Below are 25,813 nucleotides of genomic sequence, written 5' to 3'. Positions count from 1 at the left end.
AATGTGATGACCTTGCTGGGCTCTTCTATGAAAATACCTAGCAACCCAAGGAAGGCTTGCACTTGCTCATTTTGCTGAATCAAGGTTGCTCATGCTGGCTGGGCACAGTGGCTCATCCATGTTATTCCAGCACTTTGGAAGGCCGAGGCAGGCGAATCACTTGAGGCCAGGAGTTCGAGACCAGTCAGGCCAACATGGTGAAACCCCATCTCTACTAAAAATACAAAAATCAGCCAGGCGTGGTGGCAGGTGCCTGTAGTCCTAGCTACTCAGGAGGCTGAGGCAGGAGAATCACTTGAGCCTGGGAGGCAGAGGTTGCAGTGAGCCGAGATCACGCCACTGCACTCCACCCTGGGCAACAACAGTGAGACTCCATCTCAAAAAAAAAACCAAAAAAAAGGATGCTTATGCTGAAGCCAAATGAAAATGTAAGGCCTATGGCCAGGCATGGTGGCTCATGCCTGTAATCCCAGCACTTCGAGAGGCAAGGCGGGCAGATCACCTGAGGTGAGGAGTTCAAGATCAGCCTGGCTAACATGGCAAAACCCTATCTCTACTAAAAATACAAAAATTAAGCTGGCCATGGTGGCAGGCGCCTGTAATCCCAGCTACGAGGGAGGCTGAGGTGGGAGAACTACCTGAATGCGGGAGGCGGAGGTTGCAACGAGCCAAGATCACACCACTGCACTCCAGCCTGGCGACAGAGTGAGACTCTGTCTAAAAAAAAATAAAAAATAAAAAAGTAAAAAATAAGGAAAGAAAAAGAAAAAGAAAAAAAAAAAAGACCAGGCACGGTGGCTCACTCCTGTAATCCCAGCACTTTGAGAGGTTGAGGTGGGTGGATCACCTGAGGTCAGGAGTTCCAGACCAGCCTGGCCAACATGGTAAAACCCAGTCTCTAATAAAAATACAAAAATTAGCTGGGCGTGGTGGCGCATGCCTGTAGTCCCAGCTACTCAGGAGGCTGAGGCACAAGAAATGCTTGAACCCGGAAGGCAGAGGTTGCAGTGAGCCCAGATTGCGCCACTGCATTCCAGCCTGGGAAACAGAGTGAGACTCAGTCTCAAAAAAAAAAAAAAGAAAAAAGAAAGAAAATGTAAGGTCTTTAGGCTCTAGGGTCTGTGGCTCAGGCTAGAACTAGAATCCAGACTACCACCAGTGATTTATGGTTTATCCCTTTATTGTTTCTCCTTTTATCAAAACGTGTCACAGCTGGGAACCAAGAGGAAGTAAAAAAAATACCCACAAATTTTCACCCTGACTCCCCTATTACTCCTCCCCCAACCCCCAACCCAGGGCTTCCAGCCAACCCCGAGCACACATGATCATCTCCCCCCACCCTCAGGCTTCGCCCAGCAATAAATACAGGTGACCATGATTCAATGAAACCACAACTGATTTCTCCATCTTAAATGCCCCTCAAAGGGGACAAGAAGGGGGCAAAAGAAGTTTAATGCCCATCCCTAAGAGGTGTGGAAACTTCTTTCTGCCAAGGGACAGAAGAGGTAGAACTGCCCCTCTCAGAACTGCAGCAGCTCTACAAGGAATCAGGGAGAGGAAAAGGAGAGAACGAGAGGGAAAAGAATGTTCTTTAGCAACCTCACTCCTTTGAACCATTCATCCCGTCCCAGGTAAGGGGTGGTCCCAGTGTATCGGTGGGGCATAAAAAGGGGAGGGCTGACAGAGTAGCGCCTGAAGGAAGAAATGAAAGGAGGGAGAGCAATCTGGTGGGAGGGAAGGGGAAAAGGAGCCCTAACTCATTGCCCTCATCTTCTTCCAAGAAATGGCATCAACATACAAGAGGCATGAATGGATAGAGTTTGGGGGCGTTCAGGGCTCCTAAATAAGGGAAAGAGAAGGGGTGACAAGGGCCCTGTGGTTTCTCGGTCTTCATAAGTGAATGTGCTCCAGTTAGAGCAACAGGATGTTGGGGGAATGAAGGGAAAGGGTTGGTATCAATGGAGCGGGAGAGGTGAGGAGATCACAAGAGGAATTTGGAGCCCATGGTCAGCCCTCTCATCTTGCCCAAATGTTGACAGAATCTGGGTCTTAGACTAGCGTAAGTGAAGTCTGGGGAGGGCCGAACTCCAAGGCAGAAGAAAGAATATCTCTCAGCACTACTGCTCCCCTTCCCTCCCCCTAACCAAGAACATCCCTTGGGTTATCGCAGGTGAATACTCCAATCAGATGCCACATTGATGCCAGGCTTGCGCAGGACCAACACAGAGGTCTCAGGGTCATGCTGGAAGGACAGGCGGCTTTCTGGAGATCCTGGAGGAGGAATAAGAAAGAGTGCCATAGTCACACCAATGGGCTATAGCATAGTAACTACGTTCCTACAGGCAAGGGCATCCCTAAACCTGCCCTGGCTTCCCCTCCTTCCCCCATCCTAGGGACCAGATTGGTCACTCACCTTTTGTCTGGAGTACCACAGCTGCTGGCTTTCCAGCCCCTATTATCACCACCCGCTCAATCCAGATTGGTGTCTCAAAGTGTCCTTCAGGGTCTGCCGAGCTGGAGATGACAAAAGCAGATGTCCATCAGGGGAAGAAATATCAGAACAGAAGGAAGGAGGAGACCCAAAACAAGGTCAGGATGTGAGAAAAGAGCACAGTGAACTGGGAGCCCCCGCAAGGATCAGGCCCCAGCAAAGGCAGCCAAGGAAGAATGGGTGCCCCATTACCTAGAGACAAGGGTGTTGCCAGAGAATAAGAATCGACGCAGCAGGAACTCTTGGCGAGTCTCATAGTTGAACGTGTGCCCATCATCCAGAAAGAGCTCTCCTTCAGCTGTACCCTGAGCAAGTAGTGGGACAGGTGAGCGCCTGAGCCCAAGAGGGAGTGAGGGGCACAACCCCAGGGAACTGAGTCCTAGGAAGGCAGGCAGATGGCTGAGGAGACACACTGCCTATGCACTTACCTGAGGACTAAGCGCAACAAAGAGAGTGATTGGGTCATCCTTCATACATTCTGAAGACCGCCGCACTCGCATCCATCGAGGCACGATTGTCCCTCCACGCTGGAACACAGGGATCTAGGGCAAGAGCAATGCCAGGATGAAGTTGCCCCCTTGTCCAACCTTGGGCCCCACAGCATGTTTTGCTCTTACTCATGTATGCCCACGTAGGTACTGCACCCTAAGGTACACATTCTCTCCCCTTCTGGAAGTTTACAGGGAGATGGAACTGGCAGCCGGACCAGGCTTACTCACACTGCTTAGAGTTACAGGCAGGTACAGAGTCTGGGGACCATGATGCTTCTGGTAGCTTTGAATGTCATACCACACCTGTGGGTGACAAAAGAGGTAAGATACAGATCACTCAGTGCACAGGGTCCATCCTGTTTGCCTCCTTAGGCTTCCACCATCGTTTCCCACCATGCCCTTCCTTAACTCACCTCCCCTTGGCCAGGCAGATAGACCTGGACACCATGGGCTCCAGAGTCTGATACAGGGTGAACCAGCAATGCATCCCCTAAAATATGCCAGAATCAACTCTGAATAAGGGGGATTAGTTCCCAGAACAGGGAGCACCAAAGTGCCTGCCCTCTGCACCACCAGCCTCATTAGTCCCTCCCTGGGCATCGGCAGTGCTGCTTGGCCCAATGCCAACCCACCACCAACTGTCCTCATGTCTCACCAAGCAAGTACTGATCATCTATACTGAAGGTGGTCACATCCTGAGGATACTGCACCCACAGGGGCCTAGGAAGGAAGACAGACATTAAAGGAAAACTTTTCAATTTTGGCACAAGTCAGAGATGCTCCTCCAGGAACTGGCAATAAGAAAAGAACAGCACAGTCCGGGTGTGGTGGCTCACACCTGTAATCCCAGCACTTTGGGAGGCCAAGGCAAGCAGATCACCTGAGGTCAGGAGTTTGAGACCAACTTGGCCAACATGGTGAAACCCCATCTCTACTAAAAACACAAAAATTAGCTGGGCGTGGTGGCGGGCACCTGTAATCCCAGCTACTCAGGAGGCTGAGGCTGGAGAATCACTTGAACCAGGGAGGCAGAGTGCATGCAGTGAGCCGAGATCACGCCATCGCACTCTAGCCTAGGGGACAAGAGTGAGACTTCGTCTCAAAAAAAAAAAGAACAGGCCGGGCGCGGTGGCTCAAGCCTGTAATCCCAGCACTTTGGGAGGCCAAGACGGGTGGATCACGAGGTCAGGAGATCGAGACCATCCTGGCTAACACGGTGAAACCCCGTCTCTACTAAAAAATACAAAAAACTAGCCAGGTGAGGTGGCAGGCGCCTGCAGTCCCAGCTACTTGGGAGGCTGAGGCAGGAGAATGGCTAAACCCAGGAGGCGGAGCTTGCAGTGAGCTGAGATCCGGCCACTGCACTCCAGCCTGGGCAACAGAGCGAGACTCCATCTCAAAAAAAAAAAAAAAAAAAAAAGAACAGCACAGGGGTTAAGACCCAGGAGTTTGCAGTCAGTCGGGTTGCGGTTCAGGTCTCAGTTATGCAATCCAATCTTAGTCATTTAACTTCCTAAGCCATCTCCCTGCTACTTCTCTGCCTGCTACAGAAACCATGCTGCACAGCAGCCTGCCAGTAGCCTCCTTGTATGTTTTCACCGCCCTGGTATACAACCCTGGCTTGCAAGGCCCTCCAGGAGCAGATCACACTTTCTCCTTAATCTCATCTCCTAGTTCTCCCTCTGCTTCCTTACCCAAGACATACTGAGTATTTTTCTACTCCTAGTGCATAACAAACTAATTTCTACTTTAGAATTTTTGTACTTGCAATTCCCTCTGCTTGGAAGATTCTTCCTACATAACATGGTCTGTCCCATTCATTCAGGCCTCATGTCACATAGCCTTCTTCTCAAAAAGATTTTTATTTATTTTTATTTTTTTGAAATGGAGTCTCACTCTGTCACCCAGGTTGGAGTGCAGTAGAGCAATCTCGGCTCACCGTAACCTCTGCCTCCTGGGTTCGAGTGATTCTCATGCCTCAGCCTCCTGAGTAGCTGGGATTTCAGGTGCCATGACACCCAGCTAATTTTTGTATTTTTAGTAGAGACGGAGTTTCACCATATTGGCCAGGCTGGTCTCAAACTCCTGACCTCAGGTGATCTGCCCACCTCGGCATCCCAAAGTACTGGGATTACAGGTGTGAGCCACTGTGTCTGGCCTCAAAAAGGATTTTTATGACCACCTAATCCCATTACCCTGTTTTATTTTTCTGAAAGAGTTTATGACTGCTGGCAATTTTCTTTAAATGTTTACAATTATTCATCTCCATTAAGCTCCCCTTCACTCTTGACCTTAATGATTTTCCATCCTTTACAAGGCTATGTTGAGTGAAGAAAGAGGCCCAGAGATGAAGCCCAGTCCCTAATGTCCCCCAGCCACCTTGGCCCACTCTTCACAGCCCAAGTGAATGCCTCACCTCATGATAGGAATGCCTTCCCGATGGGCCTGATAGAAGAGGGTGTACCAGAAAGGCAGCAAAGAATATCGCTGGCCCAAGGCATCTCGGATTATATCATTGTGCTGAGATGGTAACAGCCATGGCTCTCGCCGCCCAGTGTCCAAGTGGGCATGTGCCCGGAAGAATGGCTGGTAGGCACCCATCTGGTACCAGCGCACAAGCAGCTCTGGCTCTGGGTTTTTGAAGAAGCCACCCACATCCGCTGGGAGAGGGAAGAGAGGAAGCAGGTTGGAAAAGAGGGTGAAGGAAAGATACTGCCTGAGAAATTTCCCAAGGCCCTAACCTGGAATCTCAGCTCTCTTTACTTACACCTTGGTCCTGTGCCCTCTACTTTGCCCCTCTCCCACCAAACCAAGACCCCAGATTCCTCCCTGTCTTACCCCCACAGAAGGAAAGTCCCACCAGCCCCAAGCTGAGACACATAGGAATAGAGATCTTCAAATGGTCCCACTCGGCAGTGTTGTCCCCTGTCCACACGGCTCCTGAGGAAGACAAGAAGTGGGGAGCTTGCACATGGTAAAGGGGTTCAGCTTTTTACCTGGCTGACCTCCCACATCTGCTCTGGGTCCCCAGAACCCTGCTGAAGATGCAGTTCACAAGAACACTTGAACAAGGAGTGGACCTCCCGCACCGACTTCCTTCAAAGCGCATAGCTGAGGAAGCTGATGCAGTGTGTGACTCCCATTCCTCAGAGAGCCAGATCCAGGTCCATGGTGCCTGAGATCTGGCCTTCACACCCTTCTGCCACAGTTCCATTCTCTAAACCTTACCAAAGCGCTGGGAACCAGCGAAGAAGGCCCTGGCCAGGACAAAGGGGCGTTCCATGCCCCCAGAGCGCTGTCTCAGCCCATCAGCAGTCGCCATGTGCTGGGTGAGGCGAGAAGAAAACGGGTAGTGAGGAGCAAAAGCCAGCTGTCATCTGGTGTAAGTTCCCTAGGCCTCAGTCTCTGGGCTGTTTTTCCTCTTTCCACCAACTCTCCTCTCTCAGCCCCTTACCACATAAAGGCCATAGATGTTATGCACATCCCGGTGCTCCCAGCCCCCATAATGCTGGGCATCCTTGAGCATGGTGACCTCAGGACCATTGAACACAGATGGTTCGTTCATGTCATTCCAGACAAAGAGGTTGGGAGCTGAGCCCTGGGAACATGGGCAGAAAATGGGGACAGAAGGACAGAGGGGAGGAAGAAAACAAACAGTATCAGAGAAGAGAGCTTCTAGGAATCTAAAAAGATGCATTTTTCAGGGCCCTCCCCAGATCATCAAGGCCCCCAATATGCTGCAGACAATCACCCACAGAAGGGTTGGCAAGTGGAGAGAGATTCAGGGAGGCAGGTGGGACAGACAGACGCAGGTCATGTGGAGAGGCCTTCCCTACCTCATAATTGTCATAGCTGAACATGTTAGCCCACCAGGCCCTCATCGTGGGATTAGTGAAGTCAGGGTAACCAGCTGAGCCTGGGAGAAGTTAAGGGTGGCTCTCAATCCCCTAAGGGGCAAAAGAGCCACCATTCTACCTCCCTGGCCAATCACCTCTCCCTCAATTCTGGGTCTACCTACCTGGCCAGCACCAGCCCTCATAGTCAGAGCCATCCCGGGTTTTAACATACAGCCCCAGGTTCCGCAGCTCGTCGTGAACTCGGTAGCCGGAGTCCACCTTGATGTGGGGGTCTACGATGGCCACCAGCTGGGGGCAAGGAACATGGGTGATCAGGTCTCTTTAGGGCTAAACTATGCTTCAGCCCTATCCTGAGAAGACCAAGCGTGACTGCAACACCTTACCTTCCGCCTCTTAGAAGCCAAGCGCTCAAGCATGGTGCGGGGCTGAGGGAAGCGACTGGGGTCCCAGGTGAAATACCGCTTGCCATCAGCATGTTCAATGTCCAGCCAGATGACATCGCAGGGCAGGTTGTGTTCATCAAAGCCCTGATCCACTTCCAGCACATCAGCCTCATCCCGGTAGTTCCAACGGCTCTGGTGGTAGCCGAGGGAGAAGAGTGGGGGCAACGCCTGGGTTCCTGCAGGTTCATCGAGGGATGGGGGTCACAACGAGGATCAGGCCCAACACCCAGAAACTGAGGGAGGCTTGTGAACTAGAGGCAGGCTGAGGGGTACAGACCTAGAAAACAAGCTGGGGCACAGGATCTCTGAAAACACACAGAATCACCCCTGACAAGAAGAAAAGAGCAGAAGAATGAGGCTGTCAGGGAAAACCATGTACCTGTGAGACTAGCGTATTGCCGGAAAACATCAGAGATGGAGGGCCCAAGCAGCAGGAAGACATCAATGATGCCAGTTTCTGACATCCAGCGAACATCTGTCTGTGGGGTCTCCCCAGAGCCCTGCAGGTAGTCCATCATCTTCCCAAACAGGGTCTGTATAGGGGACCACAGAGCGGTCAGACACCTCCTGCCCTCCCATTTTCCAACCCCAAGACAAAAAGCAGCAATTTTCTCCCAGAGTCCACACACAGCTGGCTCTTATGAGTTGCTTTGGGTAAGACTAAATGGGGCTGCCTCAGTGAGGCTTTCCTGGACCACACTATCTAAAGCAGTACAGTCCCCACCCCTACTCCACCAGTTTGGGGTGGTTAAGTGCTAACAAAGACGTCTTTGTTAGCACTTAACCACCCCAAACTCATCTTGCATTCTTTTTTTTTTTTTTTTTTTTTTGAGACAGAGTCTTGCTCTGTCGCCCAGGCTGGAGTGCAGTGGCGCGATCTCGGCTCACTGCAAGCTCCGCCTCCTGGGTTCACGCCATTCTCCTGCCTCAGCCTCCCGAGTAGCTGGGACTACAGCTACCCACCACCACGCCCGGCTAATTTTTTGTATTTTTTAGTAGAGACGAGGTTTCACCACGTTAGCCAGGATGGTCTCGATCTCCTGACCTCGTGATCTGCCTGCCTCGGCCTCCCAAAGTGCTGGGATTACAGGTGTGAACCACCACGCCCGGCCTTTTTTTTTTTTTTTTTTTTTTTTTGAGACGGAGTCTCACTCCTTCGCCAGGCTGGAGTGCAGTGGTACGATCTTGGCTCATTGCAACCTCCGCCTCATCAATTCAAGCAATTCTCCTGTCTCAGCCTCCTGAGTAGCTGAGACTACAGGCGCACGCCACCACACCCAGCTGATTTTTGTATTTTTAGTAGAGACAGGGTTTCACCATGCTGGCCAGGATGGTCTCAGTCTCTTGCCCTTTTGATCTGTCCACCTCGCCCTCCCAAAGTGCTGGGATTATAGGCGGGAGCCACCATGCCTGGCATCATCTTGCTTTCTTATTATTTTTATTTTTCAAACGTTTTTATAGAGATGGGGTCTCGCCATGTTGCCCAGGCTAGTCTCGAATTCCTGGCCTCAAGCAATCCTCTTGCCTCAGCCTCCCCAAGTGCTGGGATTACAGGCATGAGCCACCATGCCCGGTCCCATCTTGCCTCCTTTGTTATGTGTTTAACATGTCTTCCTCCCTGTGAGTCAGAACCTTTGTTTTTTTTTCTGAGACAGAGTCTCACTCTGTCACCCAGGCTGGAGTGCAGTGGTGAAATCTTGGCTCACCACAACCTCCGCCTACCAGATTCATGCAATTCTCCTGCGTTAGCCTCCCAAATAGCTGGGATTACAGGTGCCCGCCGCCACACCTGGCTAATTTTTGTTTTTCTAGTAGAGATGAGGTTTCACCATGTTGGCCAGGCTGGTCTCCAACTTCTGACCTCAGGTGATCTGCCCACCTCAGCCTCCCAAAGTGCTGGAATTACAGGCGTGAACCACCACACCCAGCTCAGAACCTTTTCAACCTCAGTTAACACTGTATCCCCAGCACCCAGAAGAGTACCTAGCACACAACACACTGATAATAAGTGCATTCCGTCAGTCCAGAATAGCCAATGCCTTCCCTAAGAATGTGAGTGGGCATGTGTCATCTGGCAGTGATTAGGGAACTCAAACGCTGCCCACCAGGCCCAGGGCCCCTTCTCTCACCCAGGCCCCAAATAGCTAATGCCCCCAGTATACCTATTTGTCTCAAGGCCTGGAAACTTCACTCCCTCCTTTCTCCCCATGCCTGTGCTCTCACCTTCCCAGCAGTGTTGGAGGATATATCAACCCAGGTCTCTGCAGCATTGAGCCAGAAGATGCCCAAGTCACGATGAGGGTTGTGTGCCAGGAGCACAGGCACAGACCCATACAAGGCCATGGGGTTGTACAGCTCATACTGGAACACATCCAAATTGTAGAGGCGATATGGCTCCCCACCCCTGCAGGCAAACACACAGATTCGGGCTGCTAACTGGCCCCAGGCTGCAGGATACGCTGACTCCACTCCACAGACACAGGTGAGAGATAAGCAATGGTTCCTCTGTCCTTTCTCAAAACATTTTTTATCACCAAAGGTGATTCTGGACACAGGAAGTTACCCATGCTTGTCTGGAGTATCCAATGTGCACACCCATCTCCCTAAAGGCCTGACTCCTTCGTGCCCACCTCCATCTTCCTGATGTTACCACAGGACTCACTCAGTGACCTTCAGCCTCAGATTGTCTGCATGCTCAGGGATCCCATAGACATGCTCCATGCCTGGCAGAGAGAAGTCCAAACCCACAGACATGGGGCCTAGAAGAAAAACAAAGAACAAGCTTCAGAGCTTCTGCTTGGAAAGGAGCCCTGCACCTCAACCCAAGGAACCCAAGCCCCTCACCATATGGTTTGCTGTCAGAGTGAGTTTTGAATGTCTCCTCCCAGGCTCCTGGCTCATCTTTCTCTGCCTTCCCCTGAGTCTCCTCTGGCTGTTAAGAAGAAAAGAGGACCACTCTCCAATCATAGCAGTTCTCTTTTCCCACTCCCATCAACTAAATCCCATCCCTGATGGTGAGACTAAGTTCAAGTTTCTCATGGGCCTATCCCCTCCAGCCTCCCAGTCAGCCCAATCCTCCAACCACCCACCCCCTCCAACTTGCCTTGTCACCATCCCTGGGTGTTTCCTCAGGCTGGGCCCCATCGCCCTCAGCTGGGTCTTTTGATCCTTGCCTGGAAGGTAGGAGAGCTGTCTGCTCCAATCCAGAGGGGGCAGGGACGAGGGGCTAGTGGAAGGAGGGGTTGGGGAATAGAGAGCCAAGGGTCCAAAGGAACGAAGGCATTGGAGGAAGGGACTAAATGTTAAAGCTTGGAGAGGGAACCCACAATGAGCAGATAAGTTTGCAAAGGATGGGGAGAGAAATGAGAAAGGAAAATGAGGAATAAGTGGCACCAGGAGGCACAGGCCTGTATACCAACCTCTGCCAACATCCCAGAAGAGACAGGCAGGATGATTCAGGGGCCTGGGTTATGAATGCCAATCCTGGCTCTGTTGCCTCTACTGAAAGACTGTGCCCCCAACTGCCCTCCCTGGGCCTCAGGCTCCTGGCCTGACACAAGGGCTTTGCAAGGTATAGCAAGGTATGACCCACAAAGTATAGCATGTGGGTCACACTATACCAAGCCTCTACAGATATACACGGGGACTTCAAGAGGTTCCGCCAAAAAATGCTTTCAAGGGCAAGTAGCTCTGCCCAGAACCTTAGGTGGCCCTCAGCTGAGAGTCAGGAACCCCAGCAACAGGCAGCATAGCTCCATCCCTTGGCAAAGCAATAAGCTTCCTACACTCCTTAAGGACCTGACTTTGAGTATTTCATCTTCCTTCTTCTGGGGGCTCCCAGCCAGGGTAACAGGTAACGGGACCAGGTATCACACAGCAGGGGAAAGTGGGGTGAGTGAAAGGCTGGAAGGGTCTGGGGCACCTCCCCCTGAAGGCTACAGTGAGGAATGGGTAAGGGCAGAGGAACACATACAGTACCGGTGGCCATGGATTTACCTAGAGAAAAGGTTCTTGATCTTATCCCACATGCTACCGAGCGTGAGACTAACTTTATCCGAGAAACTGGGGCAGGAGGAGATGGGTAGGGAAGGGGAAAAAGAGGCACAAAACCAACACAAAAACAGAAACATAAAAGTGAGTTTCAGTCGACAAACTTCCAGAGATGGGGAAAAAGAAACCAAAAAAAATAAAAAATAAAAAGGAAGAAAATAAATCTGGGAAATGTGATGATGTGAGAAGGGGAAGAAGGAGACACAGACCCAGGCAGGCCTCCCAGAGATGCCCAGGCCACAGCTCAGGGACAAAAGTGATTGCCTCCTGATCTGTACAGGAAATGGAAAAAACCGCACCCGGGTCTGGTTCCTACCGTCCCTGACACAGAGCTTCTCCCAGCCCCCAGCCCCTACCTGGCTGTCCCGCCACCCTGTCTCCTCCCAGTGCCAGACCTCACAACACCCCTGTGCTCTTTCACACTAGGTTCCCTGCAGTCCCAACCCCTATACTCACGAGACCCTAGGGGCCCTCTGGTGCTCAAACTCCAAGAGTCCTCGGGCATTGACACTAAGCAGAAGGCTTCGGTCCTCTAGTAGGTCAAGGCGGAATGGCCGGGCTGTCAAGATGATCTTGTAGGGTCCCTCAGCCATGGTTAACTCCACACTGTTGTCATCACGACCAGAGACAGAAAGCCTGGGAAATATATCAAAAGAAATATAAGGAAGTACAAAGTGCCGAGAGGAGTAATGACACTTCAGAAGATAGAGGGAAATCTACCTGCTAAGAGAAATAGGCAGTGTGCTAACAGAGCAGGGACAGACAAGTTAATCAACAAAACCAAATAAAGGGCCCAGAAACAGACCCAAGGACATTTATTACCTTTTTTTTTTTTTTTTTTTTTTGAGACGGAGTCTCACGCTGTTGCCCAGGCTGGAGTGCAGTGGCGCGATCTCGGCTCACTGCAAGCTCCGCCTCCTGGGTTCACGCCATTCTCCTGCCTCAGCCTCCTGAGTAGCTAGGACTACAGGCACCCGCCACCGCGCCCGGCTAATTTTTTGTATTTTTAGTAGAGAAGGGGTTTCACTGTGGTCTCGATCTCCTGACCTTGTGATCCGCCCGCCTCGGCCTCCCAAAGTGCTGGGATTACAGGCTTGAGCCACCACGCCTGGCCTTACCCTTCTTTTTTTTTTGAGACGGAGTTTCGCTGTCGTTGCCCAGGCTGGAGTGCAATGGTACAATCTCGGCTCACCGCAACCTCCGCCTCCCAGGTTCAAGCAATTCTCCTGCCTCAGCCTCCCAAGTAACTGAGATGACAGCCAGGTGCCACCACACCCGGCTAATTTTTTTTTGTATTTTTAGTAGAGATGGGATTTCGCCATGTCGGCCAGGCTAATCTCAAACTCCTGACCTCCAGTGATGCACTTTCCTTGGCCTCCCAAAGCGCTGGGATTACAAGCATAAGCCACCACGCCTGATTTCTTGATATCATATATCTAATGCCAGATACAAGTATCAACTGCAGAAAGATTATGATTTAAATTTTTTTTTTTCTTGAGACAGTCTCATTCTATCACCCAGGCTGGAATGCAGTGGCACAATCTCAGCTCATTGCAACCTCTGGCTCCTGGGTTCAAGTGATTCTTGTGCGTCAGCCACCCGAGTAGCTGGGATTACAGGCACCCACCACCACACCCAGCTAGGTTTTGCATTTTCAATAGAGACAGGATTTCACCATGTTGACCAGGCTGGTCTTGAACTCCCGACCTCAAGTGATCTGTCCGCCTCAGCCTCTCGAAGTGCTGGGATTACAGGCATGAGCCATCATACCCAGCCTGCTTAAAATTTAAAAGTAAAAGGTTTAGGCTGGGCTCAGTGGCTCACAATTATAATCCCAGCACTTTGGGAGGCCAAGGCAGGTGGATTGCTTGAGCCCTGGTATTCAAGACCAGCCTGGGCAACATGGCAAAACCCTATGTCTACCAAAAATACAAAAATTTGCCAGTCTCATAACCCGATCTCAAAATAAGTAAATAAATGAAAGCAAAAGTGTTAGAAGAAAATTTAAAAATATATTTTTGGCCGGGCATGATGGCTCAGGAGTTTGAGACCAGCCTGGTCAACGTACTGAAACCCCATCTCTACTAAAAATACAAAAAGTAGCTGGGCATAGTGGTACACGCCTGTAGTCCCAGCTACTTGGGCATAGTGGCGCATGCCTGCAGTCCCAGCTACTTGGGCATAGTGGCGCACGCCTGTAGTCCCAGCTACTCGGGAGGCTGATGCTGAAGAATCACTTCAACATGGGAGGCGGAGGTTGTGGTGAGCCAAGATCGCACTACTGCACTCCAGCCTGAGCAACAGAGCGAGACTCTGTCTCAATACACATATATATATATATATGTTTTTTTCTGACCTTGAGGTAGAGAAGGACTATTTAAACACAACAAAAAAAAGGCTAACACCAGAAGGTAAAAGACTGACACATCTAACTACATTAAAATTAGAAATTTCTGTTCATCAAAAGATACCTTTAGGATCATCAAGAAAAAGGAAAAGTCTAAGAAATTTTATCGCCGGGCGCGGTGGCTCACGCCTGTAATCCCAGCACTTTGGGAGGCCGAGGCGGGCGGATCACAAGGTCAGGAAATCGAGACCACGGTGAAACCCCGTCTCTACTAAAAATACAAAAAATTAGCCGGGCGCGGTTGTGGGCGCCTGTAGTCCCAGCTACTCAGGAGGCTGAGGCAGGAGAATGGCGTAAACCCGGGAGGCGGAGCTTGCAGTGAGCCGAGATCGCGCCACTGCACTCCAGCCTGGGCGACAGAGCGAGACTCCGTCTCAAAAAACAAAACAAAACAAAACAAAAAAAAAAAAAAAGAAATTTTATCAGTCTAGGGAGGCCTAAGGAAACATGACAACTAAGTGTAATAGGGTATCCTGGATGAAATCCTGGAACAGAAAAATAATATACACAAAAACTAAAGAAACCTCAAGTATGAACTTTAGTAAATAATGTATCACTGGCCGGGCGCGGTGGCTCACGCCTGTAATCCCAGCACTTTGGGAGGCCGAGGCGGGCGGATCACAAGGTCAGGAGATCGAGACCACGGTGAAACCCCGTCTCTACTAAAAATACAAAAAAATTAGCCGGGCGCGGTTGTGGGCGCCTGTAGTCCCAGCTACTCGGGAGGCTGAGGCAGGAGAATGGCGTGAACCTGGGAGGCGGAGCTTGCAGTGAGCCGAAATCGCGCCACTGCACTCCAGCCTGGGCGACAGAGCCAGACTCCGTCTCAAAAAAAAAAAATAAATAAAAAATAATGTATCACTATCAATTCACTAGGTATCACAAATGAAACACAGTCATATTAATAATAGGGAAGGTTGGGCGCAGTGGCTTACGCCTGTAATCCCAACACTTTGGTAGGCCAAGGCGGGCGAATCACTAAGTCAGGAGTTTGAGACCAGCCTGGCCAACATGGTGAAACCCCACCTCTACTAACAATACAGAATTAGCCAGGAGTGGTGGTGCACACCTGTAGTCCCAGCCACTCGGGAGGCTGAGGCAGAAGAATCGCCTGAATCCAGTAGGCAGAGGCTGCAGTGAGCCGAGATCGTGCCACTGCACTCCAGCCCAGGCAACAGAGCAAGACTCCATCTGAAAACAAACAAACAGGGAAAACTGGGTGCAGATAAGTGCAAACTCTCATCCTTTCATGTTTTCTATAAATCTAAAACTAAAATGAAAACTGGCTGGGCGCAGTGGCTCACGCCATAATCCCAGCACTTTGGAAGGCCAAGGTGGGTAGATCACGAGGTCATTAGTTCAAGACCATCCTGGCTAATATGGTGAAACCCCGTCTCTACTAAAATTACAAAACTTAGCTGGGCATGGTGGTGCGCGCCTGTAATCCCAGCTACTGGGGCAGCTAAGCCAGGAGAATGGCTTGAACCCAGGAGGCGGAGGTTGCAGTGAGCCAAGATCATGCCACTGCATTCCAGCCTGGGTGACACAGCAAGACTCCATCTCAAAAAAAAGAAAAAAAGAAAACTATTTTTTTTTTTTTTTTAAAGAGATGGGGTCTCACTTTGTTGTCCAGGCTGGCCTCAAACTCTTGGGCTGAAGAGATCCTCCTGCCTCAGCCTCATGAGTAGCTCGGGCTACAGGCACGTGCCACCATGTGCAGCAAAAGTATGTATGCGTGGTTTTGTTTTTGTTTTTCCAGACAGGGTCTGGGTCTGTCACCCAGGCTGGAGTACAGTGACGAGATCTTGGCTCACTACAACCTACACCTCCCAGACTCAAGCAATCTTCCCTCCTCAGCCTTCTGAGTAGCTGGGACCATAGGCACGTGCCACCACACCTGATTTTTCTATTTTCAGTACAGACAGGCTTTTGCAAAGTTGCCAAGGCTGGTCTCAAGCTCCTGGACTCAAGCAATCTGCCCTCTTTGGACTCCCAAGTGCTGGGATTACAGGTATGAACCACTGTGCCCTGTGCCCTTGTGTTTTCTTTTAAAGACACCTTGGCGGCCGGGCGCGGTGGCTCAAGCCTGTAATCCCAGCACTTTGGGAGGCCGAGACGGGCGGATCATGAGGTCAGGAGATCGAGACCATCCTGGCTAACAAGGTGAAACCCCATCTCTACTAAAAATACAAAAAATTAGCCGGGCGTGGTGGCAGGCGCCTGTAGTCCCAGCTACTCGGGAGGCTGAGGCAGGAGAATGGCGTGAACCCGGAAGGTGGAGCTTGCAGTGAGCTGAGATCGCGCCACTGCACTCCAGCCTGGGCCACAGAGCCAGACTCGGTCTCAAAAAAAAAAAAAAAAGACACCTTGGCGAGCACGATGGTTCACACCTAAGATCCCAGCACTCTGGGAGCCTGAGGCGGGTGGATCACCTGAGGTCAGGAGTTTGAGACCAGCCTGGCTAACATTGTGAAACCCTGTCTCTACTAAAAATATAAAAATTAGCCAGGTGTGGTGGCACGCGCCTGTAATCCCAGCTACTAAGGTGGCTGAGGCAGGAGAACAACTTGAACCCGGGAGGGGGAGGTTACAGCGAGCTGAGATCACGCCACTGCACTCCAGCCTGGGTGACAGAGCGAGACTCTGTCTCAAAATAAAATAAAATTTTAAAAAGGCAAATAAAAGAAACCAGGAAAGACAACCAAGCCAAGACCACCATAAGATGTCATTTTATACACAAGCCAGTGACAAAACTTAAGTCCAACAACAGTATCAAGTGTTGGAAATGATGGAGATCAATGAGGCCTTTTTTTTTTTTCCTTTGAGGCTGAGTCTCCCTCTGTAGCCCAGGCTGGAGTGCAGTGGTGCAATCTCGGCTCACTGCAACCTCCGCCTCCCGGGTCCTGGTTCAAGCAATTCTCCTGCCTCAGCCCCCTGAGTAGCTGGGATCATAGGCACGCTCCACTAAGCCCAGTTAATTTTTGTATTTTTAGTAGAGACGGGGTTTCATCATGTTGGCCAGGCTGGTCTTGAACTCCTGACCTCTTGATCCACCCGCCTCAGCCTCCCAAAGTGCTGGGATTACAGGCATGAGCCACCGTGCCCGGCTTCAATGAGGACTTCTTATAAATCATTGGTGGAAGTGTAAATTGGTAAACCACTTTGGCTTTATCTTGGGAAGTTGATCATCTCCATATTCTACAATCCTGCAATTCCTCTCCTAGTTATACAACAAAGAGAAACTCTTGCGCAAGGGTAACAGGAGACATGTACAAGAAGTTTCATAGCAACACTTTGGCTAGCAAAACACTGGAAACAACCCCAAGGCTTATCAACCTAGAAATGGATTAATCAGCTGGGGTATATTCATACAACATAATAATATGCAGCAGTAAAAATGAATGAACTAGAACTATATGAAACAGAATTAAAGTTACGTGAAAAACGGAAACCCCAGAAGACGACATGAACTAACATACTTCCTCTGTAAAGCTCAAAAACAAAAAAAATATATAATTTATTGCTTAGGCACACAGATATATGTGTGCACAGGTATACACACATAACATAACTGTAAGAACAAAAAAAAAAAGGCAAAGGAATGATAAGCTTCAGAGTAACAACTACCTACATCTAGAGCAGTCAAGAGTACAGGACAGTGAGATACGATTGGGCTGAGGGGAGAGTTTACAGGGTGGAGTATTTGAGATGAGTCTCACTCTGTCGCCCAGGCTATAGTGCAGTGACACAGTCTCGGCTCACTGCAACCTCTGCCTCCTGGGTTCAAGTAACTGTCCTGCCTCAGCCTCCTGAGTAGCTGGGATTACAGGTTAGCACAACACCCGGCTAATTTTTGTATTTTTAGTAGAGATGGGGTTTCACCATGTTGGCCAAGCTGGTCTCCAACTCATGACCTAGTGATCCGCCTACCTCGACCTCCCAAAGTGCTGGAATTACAAGCGTGAGCCACCACGCCCGGCCACTGTTATTTTCCAAATTATGTATTTAAGAGAAAGTCACAGATGGATGCATGGAACACTGATGACAGGGTATCATCACACAATAATCTGAGTAATCCTATTCTGAATATCTGAGGAAAAGGAAAGGAGAAAGAAAGGAAGGAAGGAAGCAAACAAGCAAGCAGGCAGACATGGTATATCTGGAGGACTAGATCTGTAAAGAAAGAGGGCCTTGTTTATTTCTACTTATATCACCAGCACCTAGCCCAGGCCAGTCAGAGAGGAGAAAGCAATACTTGTTTGCTGAATGAATGAATGAATGAGGATAAAGGGGTAAAGAGAAAAGTGAAACAGAAGAGGTGGGGAAAGGTTGAGAAGTATGGCAAGGTGCTATGCTAGTTAACTGCTACCTTATTGTGGGAAAGAATGTCAGCAACCAAAAAAAGGTCCATCAGGAAGGAGAAAGGGGCCACAGAAATGGATGCTTCTCAGGAAAAATTTACCGAGCTATTGGCGGATCAGCCACCAAAACATCTGGCACACGGTATCGGGGTCGCCGAGGCTCCAGCTCATCAATTCTGATCCGAGTCATGTTCTTCTGAAGCCCCTGAAGCTCTAGCACCAGCAACACCTGCGGGGACAGAGGTTTGGATCTGGAGAGAGGAAAGGGGCTACACCATGGAATGCCCTTTGAACCCATTCTCTCCTAAGGTGTCTCTTCCTTTGAGCCCTTTGCCTAAAGGCCAAGATCACATTTCTTCATAAAGTAAGAGTTCAAAGGTTAGGCTGGGACAAAATGTTGGCCACAATTTCCCCCTTTCCAAATTACCCCACAGCCATTGTCCCACCCCCACCAGACTCCTCCTTGTCTCCCCTGACCTTGGTGACCTCATGGATGAGATGGACCGTGAGAGAATCAGGACCAAGCTGTAGAGAGTCCAGCAAGGCTCGGTATGGAGAGAGGCCTGGCCGTATGCTTCTCTGTCGCCTGCCAAGTGAAGGGTTGGGAAGTAAGGTAGGCGGCCACCTGCAACGTCCCTAGGTCCCTCTATCACCTGCAGTGTCCTTAGGCACTCCATCTGCCACAGACACCACCCACATTACCCTACATTCCATCCCTTTCTCCCAGAAATATCATACTTGCAGAAAGAACTCTCTTCACAGGTCTTAAAGTTGCTTCTATCCACAGCGAGGGTAATCCCCAGGCAGACCCCTAAAAAAACCAGTACCAAAGATGCCCAAGACCTATGGAGAAAAGGATAAAGATGGAGCAATCAGCATGGGGGTCAGGAAGGGGCCCCCTTCAAAAGGAAAAACTTCTTCCTGTCACAGCACTAAGATAGTTGAGGAAAGGGGGAAGAAAGATGGAGTAACATCAAACAGAAAAGAAGGCAGAGTGGACATGGGGTTAAGAATCAGGCCTGAGAAGTTGGCTCACTCACACCTTCCCTTTGAAAGGCAGAGTAGGCTGGGCACAGTGGCTCACGCCTGTAATCTCAACACTTTAGGAGCCTGAGGCGGGCGGATCACAAGGAAGGAGATTAAGACTATCCTGGCTAACACGGTGAAACCCCGTCTCTACTAAAAATACAGAAAAAAAAGTAGTCGAGCATGGTGGCAGCCACCTGTAGTCCCAGCTACTCCGGAGGCTGTGGCAGAAGAAAGGCATGAACTCGGGAGGCGAAGCTTGCAGTGAGCCGAGATTGGGGCACTGCACTCCAGCCTGGGCAATAGAGCGAGACTCTGTCTCAAAAAAAAAAAAAAGAGGCCGGGCACGGTGGCTCACGCCTGTAATCCCAGCACTTTGGGAGGCTGAGGTGGATCACAAGTTCACAAGGTCAGGAGATCCGAGACCATCCTGGCTAACACAGTGAAACCCCGTCTCTACTAAAAATACAAAAAATTAGTCGGGCTTGGTGGCAGGCGCCTGTAGTTCCAGCTACTCGGGAGGCTGAGGCAGGAGAATGGCATCAACCCAGGAGGTGGAGCTCGCAGTGAGCCGAAATCGCGCCACTGCACTCCAGCCTGGGCGACAGAGCGAAACTCCTTCTCAAAAATAAAAAATAAAAATAAAATAAAGGCGAGTAGACAGAGGATCTTTCACCTTCAGAGGCCCTGGTGTTGACTCTGGTGACATCAGCCTCTCAGAGGAAAGGAGCAGTAACAGCCAGTCTCAGAGGAAATGGTAGTAGCATATGTATGGAACAGAGAAACAAAGCAAGCTACACCTTTCTATGGGCAGGGTACTGGGTGGATGCAGAGTTAAAGAGCTAAAGATGAGGCCAGGCATGGTGGTTCAAGTCTGTAATCCCACCACTTTGGGAGGCTGAGGCGGGTGGATCACCTGAGGTCAGGAGTTCAAGACCAGCCTGGCCAACATAATGAAACCCCATCTCTACTTAAAATACAAAAATTAGCTGGGCGTGGCGTTGAGCATCTGTAGTTACAGCTACTCGGGAGGCTGAGGCATGAGAATCGCTTGAACCCGGGAGGCAGAGGTTGTAGTGAGCCAAGATTGCGCCACTGCACTCCAGCCTAAGTGATGGACCAAAACTCCGTCTCAGGAAAAAAACAAACAAACAAAAAAACCTAGCCTGCTGGTTACAGTTCTTAGGGTCCTAACATCCCTAGTACCCTAAGCAGCCTGTTTCTCTGATTTCCACTCCTGTATCTTCAAAACACCACCATCACTACCCAAAGCTGGAAAAAAATAACAATAGCTAAAATGTTCTGAGCCCTAATGCACTCCTAGGGGCCTGGGTAATCACTTTATATTACTAGTTTTCAATTCTGCCTGCAGGTTTTGTTTTTTGCTTTTTTTTTTGAGACAGTCTCACTCCATCACCCAGGCTAGGGGGCCGTGGCATGATCTCAGTTCACTGTAACCTCCGCCTCCCAGGTTCAAGCAATTCCTGTGCCTCAACCTCCTGAGTAGCTGGAATTACAGGAGCACGCCACCATGCCCAGCTAATTTTTGTATTTTTAGTAGAGACGGAGTTTCACCATGTTGGCCAGGCTGGTCTCAAATTCCTGACCTCAAGTGATCCACCTGCCTCGCCCTCCCCAAGTAGCTGGGACTACAGGTGGTAGCCACAGCACCCAGCTAACTTTTTTAAAAGTTTTTTTTTGGTCAGGCGCAGTGGCTCACGCCTGTAATCCCAGCACTCTGGGAGGCTGGCCAGGCGGATCATGAGGTCAGGAGTTCGAGACCAGCCTGGCCAATATGGTGAAACCCCATTTGTACTAAAAATACAAAAATTAGCCAGGCGTGGTGGTGGGGGCCTGTAATCCCAGCTATTTGGGAGGCTGAGGCAGGATAACTGCTTGAACCAGGAGGTGGAGGCGGAGGCTACAGTGAGCAGATCACACCATTGCACTCCAGCCTGGGCAACAGAGCACGACTCTGACTCAAAAAAAAAAAAAAAAATTTTTTTTTTGGTAGCAACAGAGCCTCACTTTGTTGCCTAGGCTGTTCTTTTTTTTTTTTTTTTTTTTTTTTTGAGACGGAGTCTCACTCTGTCGCCCAGGCTGGAGTGCAGTGGCCGGATCTCAGCTCACTGCAAACTCCGCCTCCCGGGTTTACACCATTCTCCTGCCTCAGCCTCCCGAGTAGCTGGGACTACAGGCGCCCGCCACCTCGCCCGGCTAGTTTTTTGTATTTTTAGTAGAGACAGGGTTTCACCATGTTAGCCAGGATGGTCTCGATCTCCTGACCTTGTGATCCGCCCATCTCGGCCTCCCAAAGTGCTGGGATTACAGGCTTGAGCCACCGCGCCCGGCCACCTAGGCTGTTCTTAAACTCCTGGGCTCAAGCAATCTTCCCATCTTGGCCTCCCAAAGTGCTGGGATTACAGTGTGAGCCACTGTGCCCAGCCTGCCATTTTTAACAATACCAGTGACCTGGTCTCACTTCTAAAGATTTTAACTTAATCAGAGAGGAGCCTGTGCATCAGACGTTTTTTTTTTTTTTGAGATGGAGTCTCACTCTGTTGCCCAGGCTGGAGTGCAGTGACGTGATCTCAGCTCAATGCAACCTCTGCCTCCTGGGTTCAAGGGATTCTCCTGCCTCAGCCTCCCGAGTAGCTGGGATTACAGGCGCTTGCCACCATGCCCGGCTAGTTTTTTGTACTTTTAGTAGAGATGGGGTTTCACCATGTTGGCGAGGCTGGTATCGAACTCCTGACCTAGATCCACCTGCCTCGGTCTCCCACAGTGCTGGGATTACAAGCATTGAGTCACCGGGCCCAGCTGGCTAAAGTTTTTTTAAAGCTCCCTAAACAACTCTAATGAGTAACCTGGGTTCACAACCACTTCTTTACATGCATACTTCTTTTCCCTTTCTTTCATTCTTTTCTTGGTGAATATAGGGTTGGGGTTTATTTCCAGATGAGAAAATTAAAGCATAAAAGGTTGAATAGTTCACCCAAGGTTGAATAGCTGGTAAATGGTGAAACAAACTGAACCCAGTTGTGCTTGACTCTGGGACCCATGTGCTTCACCATGATGCACAATACAGCACACTAATCCCTAGCAGGATGAAATGGGCATGTCTCATTGAGAACCATCATCCCAAGCTTATCGCAAATTGTCAATTTCCCATTGTGCTATCAAATGACAGACAAGAGACTAATAGGCTTATTTAAATAAGTTAGGTTGACGAATATATTCATCCAGGATTCATCCTTAGGATTCTGAGTAAATCCTAAACAAAAACTCTCAAATTTTAATGTCTGTTAAGAATCAGCCAGGCGCAGTAGCTCACATTTGTAATCTCAGTACTTTGGGAGGCCCAGGTGGGTGGATCACGAGATCACGAGTTCAAGACCAGCCTGGCCAACATGGCAAAACTCCATCTCTACTAAAAATCCAAAAACTAGGCCAGGCGTGGTAACTCACACCTGTAATCCCAGCACGTTGTGAGGCCGAGACAGGTGGATCACCTGAGGTCAGGAGTTTTGAGACCAGCCTGGCCAACATGATGAAACCCCGTCTCTACTAAAAATACAAAAATAAATAAATAAATAAAAAGGCTGGGCACAGTGGCTCATGCCTGTAATCCCAGCACTTTGGAAGGCCGAGACGGGTCAAGAGGTCAGGAGATTGAGACCATCCTGGCTAACACACTGAAACCCCATCTCTACTAAAAATACAAAAAATTAGCCGGGCGTGTTGGCAGGCACCTGTAGTCCCAGCTACTTGGGAGGCTGAGGCAGGAGAATCGCCCGAACCCGGGAGGCGGAGGTTGCAGTGAGCCAAGGTTGTGCCACTGCATTCCAGCCTGGGCGACACAGCGAGACACCACCTAAAATAATATATACAATATACATGTGTGTGTGTATATATATGTATACATATATGTGTGTATATATATGCATATATATGTGTGTATATACGTGTGTGTGTATATATACACACATATATACACAAAAATTAGCCAGGCGTAGTGGCACATGCCTGTAATCCCAGCTACTGGGGAGGCTAAGGAATGAGAATGGTATGAGCCTGGGAGTCAGAGGTTGCAGTGAGCCAAGATCGCACCACTGCACTCTAGCCTGGGTGACAAAGTGTGACTCTGTCTCAAAAACGAGAAAAAAAAGTTGCCCAGGCTTGCTTGAACTCCTAGGCTAAAGAAGTCTTTCCACTTTGTCCTTCCAAAATGCTGGAATACAGGTGTGAGCCACTGCACTCAGCCTGGACATCGCATTTTATTTATTTATTTTTTTTGAGACTGAGTTTCGCTCGTTGCCCATGCTGGAGTGCAATGGCACGATCTCAGCTCACCGCAACCTCTGCCTCGTGGGTTCAAGCGATTCTCCTGCCTCTGCCTCCCAAGTAGCTGGGATTACAGGCACGTGCCATCACACTAGGCTAATTTTGTATTTTTAGTAGAGACGGGGTTTCTCCATGTTGGTCAGGCTGGTCTCAAACTCCCAACCTCAGGTAATCTGCCCGCCTCGGCCTCCCAAAGTGCTGGGATTACAGGTGTGAGCCATCGCGCCCAGCTGACACTGCATTTTAAACATGCTCTCCCAGTGACACCGATGTAGGCAGAATAGGAGCATGCTCTGAGAAAGTGTTTCAAACTGGGGGTTCTTCTAAGCAATAAAGTTTTACAACCGCCGGGCACAGTGGTTCATGTCTATAATCCTAGCACTTTGGGAGGTCAAAAAGGGAAGACTGGGCAACATAGCAAGACTTCATCTCTATTTGAAAAAAAAAAAATTGGGCAACATAGCAAGATCTCATCTCTATTTGAAAAAAAAAAAAAAAAAAAGAGTAGTGGGGCATGGTGGCTGGTGCCTGTAGTCCCAGCTACCCAGGAGGCTAAAGCTGGAGGGCTGCCTGAACCCAGGAGTTTGAGGCTGCATGAGCTATGATTGCACCATTGCTCTCCAGCCTGGGCCACAGCACAAGACTCTGCCTCAAAAAAGTAAATTAATTAAGACCGGCCAATGTGGTGAAACCCCGTCTCTACTAAAAATACAAAAATTAGCTGGGCATGGTGGCACACGTCTGTAATCCCAGGACTCAGGAGGATGAGGCAGGAGAATCGCTTGAATTCGGGAGGTGGAAGCTGGAGTAAGCCGAGATTGCACCCCCGTATTCCATCCTAGGCAACAGAGCTAGACCTTGTCTCAATAAGTAAACAAACAAATAAAATTTGACAACCTATAATAAGGTAACTAAAGACAGGGTCTATTATACACATTTTATCTAGTTATCCAGCATTAGCTTCAGCATCTGCTTGAAAGCTAAAAGAAAAGTACCAGAAATGAGATCACAGAGTGTACTGTGATCTCATCACAGGACACTCCTCCAGCTCCAGAAACAACTGTTCCACAGCAGGCCAGACAGAAAAATGAAGAAAACACCAGGCACTGTGGTTTAACAAGCCAAGCAGGAGTAACTATTAGCAAAACAAGCTGAATAAATGCTACTAGAAAATTCTATAGCAAGGCATGCGGCACAGGCCCTGCAGTGACCTGAGTGACTGCAACATGCCAAAAGCAGCAGTAAACTGAAGTACAGTGAGTTAAACACCCTCTGGGGCCCTATTTGCAGTCTGTAAAATTGGTTCGGAAAGATGCCAATGGAGATAGGATTTCTAAAGCATCTTTCAGATATGACCTGTTGGAGGGCCCTAAGGAATTAACGGATGCCTTGACCACCCCGAGAGAGGAGTTAATAGGCCAAAGCCAGAAATAAGCTGCAGGGCAAGTTGCACCCATTTATTGTTTCAGATCACAGGCTCCCAAATAACTGAGTTTATGATCCAAGCTTTCTTCATTGCTTCGGACAGTACACGCCTACCCCACCCCAGTATATCCGTTAGGTCCTAGTAAACATTTGTGGCACTGCTGATATGTTTCTAATCTTTTTTTTCCCCAATAATATAAACAAGAGAGCGTGGACCAAGTCATCCGATTACATGTTGTGTTTGAGGAACACCATCCACGCCGTAAGCTTACTGGATCCTGGGCCGTGCCCAGCGACCGTGGACAGTGAACTAAGCCAGAGCTGGTGCTCACGTGAAGACAAGGGCAGAAGAGGATTCGGAGCTCTAGGGAGTACAGCCAGAAGGGTAGTACAGGCTTAACTGCCGACCCGGTGCTTCTAGCTCAGCCGAGGGGCCGCAGGGCCACAGGCTGCATTCCCCGAAGCCAGGCCGCATCTTTTCCCCCGCCCCGACGACCCCGCGCACTGCAGGAAGGGGGCGGCGACGCTGACCGCCGCAAGCAGCCAAAGGAAGGCGGCGGCTGAGAGCGGCCAAGGCCGAGAAAGACGCACAGCTGCGGCTTTACTGAGCCGCCCGGCGGGAGCCCGGAGCCCCAGAGGCAAGGCCCCCAGCGTCGCTCGGATCTACCACGGGGAGACTGGAGGCATCTGAGGCCGCCTCCAGAGGAACAAAGGTTCCTCGCGCGGCCGGGGGTGGCAGAGTGTCAAGAGAACACACAGGAAGGAGTGGAATGGGGCTTGGGGGATCTAGGGGCGTCCCAGGCGTGCCCCCAGATTCCGGGCTTCTCACCGCCTCCTACGCGCCGCCACTGCCGCTACCTCCGCCATCTTGTGCCGAGTTTGCTCCTTGACCCCGAACCTCCCGCCCCACCACGCGCA

The 25,813-nt window shown here is 50.0% G+C and overlaps 1 protein-coding gene and 1 long non-coding RNA gene across 4 annotated transcripts in view; one reads left to right on the top strand and one right to left on the bottom strand.

The window, feature by feature from the left end:
- Positions 1 to 25,813, top strand: part of LOC135967212 (uncharacterized) — a 68,947-nt gene that overhangs the window by 36,199 nt on the left and 6,935 nt on the right. The gene's annotated exons all lie outside the window — the stretch shown is intronic.
- GANAB (glucosidase II alpha subunit) lies at positions 1,163 to 25,770 on the bottom strand. 3 transcript variants are annotated; one of them, XM_065529478.1, is made up of 25 exons: positions 25,725 to 25,770; positions 18,839 to 18,943; positions 18,578 to 18,686; positions 18,202 to 18,329; positions 11,789 to 11,968; positions 11,279 to 11,344; positions 10,382 to 10,455; positions 10,127 to 10,210; positions 9,945 to 10,041; positions 9,506 to 9,686; positions 7,662 to 7,815; positions 7,223 to 7,458; positions 7,001 to 7,127; positions 6,819 to 6,898; positions 6,437 to 6,580; positions 6,211 to 6,307; positions 5,821 to 5,922; positions 5,399 to 5,642; positions 3,638 to 3,702; positions 3,396 to 3,472; positions 3,211 to 3,285; positions 2,920 to 3,033; positions 2,684 to 2,796; positions 2,414 to 2,514; positions 1,163 to 2,271 (listed from the first exon to the last, which is right to left on the bottom strand). In XM_065529478.1, the coding sequence occupies exons 1-25, from the start codon at positions 25,760 to 25,762 to the stop codon at positions 2,162 to 2,164; spliced, it is 2,901 nt and encodes a 966-aa protein (XP_065385550.1). In that variant the 5' UTR covers positions 25,763 to 25,770; the 3' UTR covers positions 1,163 to 2,161. The 3 variants fall into 3 exon arrangements, with proteins under 3 accessions (XP_065385550.1, XP_073869518.1, XP_065385551.1); XM_074013417.1 differs by lacking the exon at positions 11,279 to 11,344 and having other exon boundaries at positions 10,382 to 10,508; XM_065529479.1 differs by lacking the exon at positions 11,279 to 11,344.

The sequence above is a fragment of the Macaca fascicularis genome, chromosome 14 (genome assembly GCF_037993035.2).
Source record: "Macaca fascicularis isolate 582-1 chromosome 14, T2T-MFA8v1.1".
Lineage (NCBI taxonomy): Eukaryota > Metazoa > Chordata > Mammalia > Primates > Cercopithecidae > Macaca > Macaca fascicularis.
Note: the sequence above shows the minus strand (reverse complement) of the source record. Positions and strands in the feature narration are given on the sequence as shown.